Consider the following 8,579-nt stretch of genomic DNA (forward strand, 5'->3'; position numbering starts at 1 on the left):
GACTATGTTTGAACGCTAGGGAAAGCGATATGCCCGTGTCAGTAAAGCACAATCGCAGTACCTTACGTGTATGGTAAGGTGGTGTGATGTGGGTCCGTTCGCTTCTTCGTTTGGTGTTGAACTTGATTCTGGAAAGATTCGCGTTTTCCCATCGTTGTCGTTTCAACAGACGTGCTCACCTATTGTTTCACTGCCTGCACTGAAGGGGCCGGGTCGCAGCCGGCATGCCTATTTGAATTTTTTCGACTTATTCATGTTCCGCTTTAACCCTGTGGCTAAGCTTTATAAGTGTCGTGCTCTTGGAGCATTTTTCTCGGGTCTCCTTCGGAGCCACTGAACAAGACGGTGAGATGTGCTGAAACATTCTCAATTTCGTTCCTTATGTTGTGAGTTCTCTCCTAAAGAAGCTCATTTCCAAGTTAAAGTACCTGATAAGGACAGAAATATACAGAAATACCTGCATGACAGAAATATACGCACGCACACACGCACGCACGCAAGCAGACACACGCGCGCGCGTACACAACTAAGCGCTATTCTTTTATACCACTCCAAGAAAGTTTCGTTTTCGCTGCGACGAACACGTTCTACTGCCGAAACTCGCATTGCAAAACGCAGCCAGACTGCTCGATGAGATTCAAGCGCCATCGGCACAGGTGAGCTGCTCAGCGGTGAGGGTCTTGAGCGACTGGTTTTGCAGTGCCTCTGGCGTCTCGCAGATGGCGTTCAACCAGCTTGGCGGGTAGCTCAGAACGAATCGCAGTTTGCAGTCGCAGTGCAGTGGGTTCCCTGAAATTAGTAAAGAATAATCATGTTGTTGCCTCAACATCGGGTGCTAAGGACGAGGTTGAGCTCAAAAAGGCAACATAATCGGAAGTAACGCAAGCAGTCTACACTTAGTCAGCAAGCCTTCTCTCTACTTTGGGAATAGCCTTGTTTGAAACCTTTGCATCCCATTCAACAATTTATTCTTCAAACTTTGAAGAACTGCGTTGATGATCACATGAGTACACTTTAAAAACAGCGTGCTTTCCAAAAGCCCACACGCACCGAACGACGTAGAATGAGACGCGAAATTACGGGGTTTAAAATTCCATAGTGCCAGCTGTTATTTCAAACATTCATTCAAAACAATAATTCGACTCTTGTGCGAAGCGCTGGCTCTTTACTCCTCTTTGTGTTCCGCGGTAATCAAAAGAGGATGCGGTATTAACCTGCATCCCAAATGCATCTTGTGCAATTTAGTACTTCTAACTACACGACACCACGAAGAATAATGTAAACAAACACAGGGCCAGCTCATGCACAGGGCGTTGCTTTCGCTTGATGCCTCTAAAGCTACGCTGACATGGCGGGACCAGCTTTCGTTTGCTCTTTCACGCTACTGCACTTTAGTTAGTGCTTACTCGTTTCGTACAAGCACTTCTATCCCCCTGCCCTCCTCCTAACATTTTTTAAGTTCCTCCATTCATTCATATGTGTTTGCGTTGCAATAGGAAAACTTTTCGGAGCACGTTAAATATCCCCAGGTGGTCGAAATTAATCCGGAGCCCTCCACTACGGCGCGCCGCATAGCCCAGGTGTAGCTTCGGCGCGTTAAAACCCACAATCAATCAATCAATCAATCAATCAATCAATCAATCAATCAATCAATCAATCAATCAATCAATCAATCAATCAATCAATCAATCAATCAATCAATCAATCAATCAATCAATCAATCAATCAATCAATCAATCAATCAATCAATCAATCAATCAATCAATCAATCAATCAATCAATCAACCAACCAACCAATCAACCAACCAATCAATCAACCAATCAATCAATCAATCAATCAATAAACCAATCAATCAATCAATCAGTCAATACAAAAACTTTTACTATTCCATGGTTCTCGACTATTCCATGGAAAATTCTCGATTCCATCGGGAATCGAGCATTGGGATATGGGTTTGAAGTTTTTCTCAGCTGTAAGATTTTTCACGGGCCTATTGTGAACAGTTGGATACCGGAAGCACATGCAAATTTTAAAGTCAATCAAAAAGGCTTCTGACCTTAATTTCCGAATTATTGATTCCCGGTTATGCTATAAATATCCCCCCTTCCAAAATCGATAGCTACTTACGAATAAATATATTTACCCTGGATCAGACAGGAAAGCAAAATGCCAAGAGAATTTTAACGAGATGTGGAAGCTGCACTTTCGGAAAGAACAAGCTAATCGAGGTGCAAAAATTGTCCCTCTTAATTAAATATCAGCAAAAAACATGTTTACACTTACCTCCATACAAAAACGCCGGGATTACAAAAAGCACAGTTCATTGAAGGCTCTTTTGCGCAGTAGCGTATCCTAACTGATAGCTGGCATAGACGGATGCGGTACTGACAAATGTATGAACTGGAGTAGCCAGGATTTTATTTTAGGGTGGATAGTGTAACATTCCAGGAAAAGAAGAAGATAGACGTATTTTTATGCTAAAATTTATATGCATGCATAATCATAGCCTTTTGAGCATCCTGAGAGGAGGGGTGAATACTCAGCGTCACCCTTGTCTACGCCACTTGCACAGACCTCAGGCTTAGTGTGGCGCCGGTCCAGGAGACATTTGGGGGGCAACGATCCCCCCGCACCATTTTGTGCCCAAACTGATTTTGTGCAAAGATGGCGCTGACATTGCTGCTGCAATGTAGGCAGCCAAGCAATATGCACCTTTTCTTGACGCCACTGTTGTCTTCCCGAGCTGTTTACATTGCCTCCTTCACGACAAGTAGAACGAGGCAGAGGCAAGGTGGCTGTTCTACTGAGAAAACGACTTCGCTTGACGCGTAATTCGAGCGCACCCCGAAGTATCCGTTGATATGCTACCTCAGCTACCAATAACGAGAGCAATATAGGGTAAAGCTGTCGAGAATAAGGAATCTTGGCAAGATAAGTGCTGTCGATTGTAATCGCGCCATTTAAGCCACGGTCACTTTGTTATCATCGCAATGCGCCGAGAATACAACAGAGTCGCCACTCCTGTCTATCTTACACTCCAGGCTGTGGCCATTCTACAGAAATTCGACCGAATTTTCCATATAAGCAATTGTAGCAGGTGAAGTTGCAGTGTTTGCGTTGCTTACCGAGGAATCGGACTCTGTTTGTGTCGTTGTTGGTAAGGGGAGCGAAAGTCTGCTCTTCAAACGTCTTGATTTGGTTGTGCTCGACTGTGACTGACCGCAGGGCAGGCATGTCGGCACTGAAGTCAGCCGGAAGAGACGACAGCTCATTTTTGCTGGAAACAGAAACATAAACCCAGGGGTTTACCACACCGCCTCGTATTCATAGGGTCCCCCTTACAAATGCCAAACAGCAACAGCGACTGTTTCTGGAATTGTTGCTATGCTCACAGACACACACATAAAAGCACGAAATACTTATATCACTCGCGCGAAGAAACACAGGAAAGGTAGCACTCATGTGAGGGTTCGATCGTCTCCTCGCTTGAGCAGTTCCACACAATTAGCTCAGTTTCCCATACAGTTGAAATAAAACGACAAGCATCTTCTGTCCCCTTCTAAATTATATTTTTGGTTTCATTGACTGTCACCTAAAAACAAGCTCACGTACTTTCTATCGCCTTAAGTCTACGCTTTCGCGCAAAAAATAAGGCCCTATCAGTTCCCAGATTTAAATAAAAACGTTACTCTGAGAATAAAAATGAACGGATTTATTTCCTTTTTGCTGGGCTCCTTTGAAGTCGCGTCTTGCACACTTTCTAACGATTAAAAGCTTACAGGAGCGAGCATACAACAACTCCGCTACTGGCACCATAGAATCAAGGGGATGGTGTTTTCGGAACAGCAATTAACGAAAAATAATTTCTCTAGCACTGCGCATAGCAGGTGCGCACACTGCTATGCAGCGCAACCCAATTCCAGATGTCCTCAACAATGTCATGTCAGAGTGTTACTCCTGGCAAGTCTGTACAGGAAAAACAAGAACACCAAGACGCAAACTTCTTATGCTGGGCTGACCATCTCACTTACAAGAGGTCCAGTCTCCATAGCTTCGGCGCCGGCCTCGGCAGCATGGACCGTTGGAACACCTTCAGGTTGCAGTGGCGAATTCCCACAACTTCGAGGTTCTCCAAACGCGACAACCAGTCTTCGTCAACAGACGCGATGGTCGAGAAGGCGACGTTGATCACCTTTACGCTGGGTGGAAGCTCGTTGAAGCTTCGCGAGAGTACAAGGTCCTTCGCCTCCGAGATGCGAACGGTCGTCAGTTTCTCCAGGGTCGAGAAGGGGGCCCATGAAGTAGGAATCGTGCTGCCATATCCGAGAATGAGCCTCCGCAGCGACGTTTGCAGACCGTCCAAGGGGTTTTCATCTTCAAGGTTGAACACATCCAGCTGCACGTTGTTCAGCTCAAGGACACTGGCATTTATCTGAGAAAAGGCTCCCTCCGGAAGGTGGCTCAAGCTGCTGTCCTTAAGGACGAAGTGCAAGTCCTTGTGGAGCTGAGGACGCTCGAGGAGCCTGGAGAAGTCGTCGGGGCTGCTAAAGTTAAAGCAGCGGTAATGTTCGTAGTCAGTGCCACTCGGATCGTGGCAAGATGGACTAGCAAGGACTCTTGGCGTTAAGGTCACCACGACGACCAACACGTTGAGAAGATTGAGCCCGCTCATGGCAGTGGTCTTCGCGTGGCGCGGCAGATCACAAGACTCCCAGCACTGTCCTCACTCGTGAACGAGCTTGGCTGCTTTACTCCGGCCGCAAGACTCGGAAAAAACTCGAGCAGATAAAGGAAGCTCGGGTGTCAGCGCGGTTTCGCTGGAAATGAAGATAACTTGGCAGGGCAGTTTCTGTTGCAGCTTGAAAGGCCCATAAGGATAACCGCGTTCTTGGAAAGCAGACTTGAATAATAGGCAATCGGAAGACATGAAGAGCCTTGAGCAGTCTCAGGGTTTCATGCGATTTGTGAAATAGTGGGTAGAAAATCGCACTTTTGCGAAAAAAACACCTCATGTTACGTATCGTTGCCCGTGGTATACAATAGAAGAAAGAAGAAGCGAAGCTAAGGCTGCTGAGTCCTACACGCCGATATAGAAAGACACCATGGCCTCAATGGCACTAGCCTTAACAAAAACGCGACACCCAGTCCAATCAGGATTCGGGCTAATTTGGCCTAAGATTAACATTTGGCGAATAGAATTTTCCAGGTTCATTTGGGTGTGGGGTGTCGGGCTAGAAACTCGCGTTTACAAAGTTTAAATGCTCAGAACTCGAGCGAGTTGTATTTCCCGTGTGTATAGTGCATACGTGTCCCCGCCAATGCACGCGTAACAAGATTGGACAGTGAAGGTGCTAAAGTATCAATAAAAAGGGCATTACAAAAAAAAATTACAAATGCGTTTTGACTTGCAATTTGGCAATGCCTTATGCACACTGTACTGACCGGGGCGCGGTCATATTGAGCGCAAGAAACAAAACACTGCTGTTCCTAATCTCCCATTTAGCATCCTACAAAGTCAATAGCTTCGTGAAACTCGGAAGGAAGGACTGCAGTGTTATCCCAGCAGACGATCATGGGGCTGTCCAATTCATGGTGGCCGTGTGATTCGGCATGAGTGGCTTACAGCGGCGGCTTCATGTTATTTGTATTAAAACTGCGACTGAAAGGTATCTATGACGCTTTCCTCGCTTATGTATAGTCATTTGAGCAGTTCAACGCAACATAATTTGTTTCGTGATAAGCCGATAAAACGCGAGTTATAGCTTTTCTCTGCAGCCTTTCCTCCCGTAGAATCCCATGTCTTGACAGCAGACGGTAATTCGCGACGGTTTACAACTCTAGGGTGAGCTAACCGAGTATGAGAAGTAACTGAAACTCGCCGTAATGATAAAGCCGTACTCCCGGCGAAATGAACAATGATTTCTTCCAAGATATGTACTTCATATTGGTAGCTACAGAACGGGCGCGTCGAACTTGGCTTTGCCGCAAAGCGTATTCTTCTGATTCACGAATAAATGTCGACGAGTGGACCATATACAGCTTCACTGTAATGAGGTGTTGTCAAATTGCAATTCAAAACGGATTTCTAATACCATTATTGTTGATGTTTTAACAGTTTCGCTATTCAATCAATCACGTGAGCAGGGCTGAGTGTCTACTAATTATTTTATGCTCTTCAGGCGAGGGAAAGCACGCCATCTACTCATCGTCGGCGAGTTGTCAAATGCTTGCCAAAATGCGCGTGTATCGTGCTTGAGTACTACTATGGAGGTGGCGGCCTCTACAAGGCTGCCCGAGCACCTTATCGAGCAGTGAGAACAGATGCGTTGCGCTGCTGAGCACAAGGTCGCGGGTTCGATTCCCGGCCGCGGCGGCCGCTTTTCTGATGGAGGCGAAAAGCAAAAACGCCCGTGTGTACGAGATTTCGGCGCACGTTAAAGATCCCCAGGTGGTCAAAATTAATCCGGAGCCCTCCACTACGGCGCGCCTCATCGCCTGCGTTGCGTCGGCGCGTTAAACCCAACAATCTAATCTAGTGAGAACAGATGCATTTCGCGATCACAAATTCTTTCCCGCTTTTCAGCTGTCGTTTTCAAACATTTGTTCGTGTCCTTTTTAGGTCGTGTAAATTTCTGCCCAGTTGCACTTCGTCCCCAAAATTAAACCGCGCCTCCACAAAAACAAGCAAACAGAAAGAAAGAAAGAAAGAAAGAAAGAAAGAAAGAAAGAAAGAAAGAAAGAAAGAAAGAAAGAAAGAAAGAAAGAAAGAAGTGTCCATCGCAGCATGACAACAGGAAAGTCCCCATCACCTCATGGACTGGCGAAGAAGCTGATTATGACGCCGTCTCTCCACAGAAGGCGCGACAAAACTACAAACACTTCAACGCTTGGCGACAACTTATCTTAACGGTAACGCGAAGTAGTAAAGTCCAGCCCCCCTAACCCTTTAAAAGCAGTTTACGGAGAGGGTTTGGTTCATCGGCCTCCGAGCGCTCCGACGTTGAACTGCTCCGGCACTCCTTGCGGGTATCCGAGCACAGTATACCGTAGGACCTCGTCCCGGAGAAGGCGATGCTTTCCAGTGGAGGTTGCCGAATTCCGCGGTCCCTGTTGGCCCTGCTGCTCCTGGCGACCTACGGCGGCGCTGGCGCGCTTCCGAGCTGCCGCTACCCTCGGCACTTCACGGACCACGACTACACGTGCCTGGGCTTCAGCAACGCCTCCGAGCTGGAAGAGGAGATCCAGCTGCTGCGCGCGGGCGCGCCCATCCGGCTGACGCTCAAGGACAGCCGCCTGGAGCACCTGCCTTCGAGCGCCTTCGCGCACCTCGCCGTGTCCGTGCTCGAGCTCAGCAACGTCACCGTGGGCACCTTTACGCTGGCCGAGCACCACCCATTCCAGGTATACGCGTATACGTGCATACGCGAAAACTGATGACGTCTCGAAAGGGGAGGAGGAAGAAATTTCCTAATTGGCCGAAAAGCGTGGGGGAGTTGGATAGTGGTCAGCATCCCAAATAGTCCGAATAAAAGAGCAGCCAGAAAAATCTACGAGTCGCGCAAACGAGCCCTATTTCGTTTAAATTCGGGACTGAAGAAGTCACGAATTATTTTTTGACACAAATTCCTCCATCGTATTAGAACGACTGCTTGCATCTCTGCAAGCTTCACGTTTTCTTTTTTCTTTTTCTTTTGTAAACACTGAAGGGCCTCGACACAATCCTTGCTGTGGACCGTGGTACACACAGTTCACAGGCGATGGGGTGAAGCCTGTGAACCACAATCGCCACAATGGCTGCCGATCAAGTAAAAGAACAACGTGAAGACGCGCTACCCAGTACAAGCGTGATGGTGATGTAGCTTATTATTTATTATTTATTTATACTGTTAGCCCCTATTGGGGCCGTTACAGGGTGGATCTGCTTAAAACAACAAGAGAAATGACGCTAACAAAGCCTCTTAGCCCTTACAGAGAAGCATTTCCATATGCAAAACGAAGTCCCAAATTTGGGCACAGATACAATTTGTACACAGTGGCCAAGCTATACCGACAAATGCAGACAAGGGACAAGTGTTCAACAACAATAAGTCAGCGTGAGCTGGAGCTTTAAAAAGTGATGTTTAAAATAACTGGCCACGTATATATGAACCGTTTCCGGCTTTCGAGATTGGTTCCGCCGCAGAAGACATGCAAAATTATGGCCTCCCAGATCAAAGTTGGTTACCCCGGCTGGAGTAACTAGCCAGGTGGCTTATGATTCAAAATGGCGTCGTCCTGGAGTCGCAAATGGGCTTTGCGGTGTTAAGTTTTGTCCGGAGAATCGAACTTTTTGCTTTATTTTGTCCGAAATATCCATTGTTCATATACATTACTCCTATGGTTCGTCGGGAAAGTCCTGAATATCCAGCAAGCCCGAATTTTTTGAGTCCGAAAAAACGGTCGGCTACTTAGTAAATTATTCCAATATGTTTTTTTTTTTTTTCTGAGAAACGCTTCAGCAGGCTATCGGGCATTCCACGTCGTTTTCTCACCGCCTGCTCGCAGTGTTTCGAGGACACGCTAACCGAGATCACGTTCA

General features: G+C 46.8%; 2 protein-coding genes across 2 annotated transcripts in view; one reads left to right on the forward strand and one right to left on the reverse strand.

Annotated features, from left to right (window-relative positions):
* Nucleotides 1-519: 519 nt before the first annotated feature.
* Nucleotides 520-4,764, reverse strand: LOC144178576 (uncharacterized). The gene is made up of 3 exons (XM_077706515.1): nucleotides 4,033-4,764; nucleotides 3,127-3,278; nucleotides 520-789 (listed from the first exon to the last, which is right to left on the reverse strand). Exons 1-3 carry the CDS (start codon nucleotides 4,671-4,673, stop codon nucleotides 638-640), a joined length of 945 nt encoding a protein of 314 aa, XP_077562641.1. The 5' UTR covers nucleotides 4,674-4,764; the 3' UTR covers nucleotides 520-637.
* Nucleotides 4,765-6,989: 2,225 nt separating this feature from the next.
* Nucleotides 6,990-8,579, forward strand: part of LOC144180326 (uncharacterized) — a 7,399-nt gene continuing 5,809 nt past the window's right edge. The window contains exons 1-2 of the mRNA XM_077708698.1: nucleotides 6,990-7,402; nucleotides 8,546-8,579. The exon at nucleotides 8,546-8,579 is cut by the window's right edge and continues 292 nt beyond it. Of these exons, the coding sequence (XP_077564824.1) occupies nucleotides 7,073-7,402; nucleotides 8,546-8,579 (364 nt within the window). The 5' untranslated portion in view covers nucleotides 6,990-7,072. The remainder of the gene's footprint in view (nucleotides 7,403-8,545) is intronic.

The sequence above is a fragment of the Haemaphysalis longicornis genome, unplaced genomic scaffold, assembly GCF_048455015.1.
Source record: "Haemaphysalis longicornis isolate Haplotype H1 unplaced genomic scaffold, Haemaphysalis longicornis Haplotype H1 scaffold_4, whole genome shotgun sequence".
In the NCBI taxonomy this organism is placed as follows: Eukaryota; Metazoa; Arthropoda; class Arachnida; order Ixodida; family Ixodidae; genus Haemaphysalis; species Haemaphysalis longicornis.

Bases quoted from the DNA above. Each gene is read 5' to 3' on its own strand.
- LOC144178576 (XM_077706515.1), bottom strand. From the start codon at position 4,673: ATGAGCGGGCTCAATCTTCTCAACGTGTTGGTCGTCGTGGTGACCTTA. The intron at 3,279-4,032 runs GTAAGTGAGATG...TTCTGTTTCCAG, and splicing joins CTATGGAGACTGGACCTCTT to CAAAAATGAGCTGTCGTCTC. The intron at 790-3,126 runs GTAAGCAACGCA...TACTAATTTCAG, and splicing joins AAACAGAGTCCGATTCCTCG to GGAACCCACTGCACTGCGAC.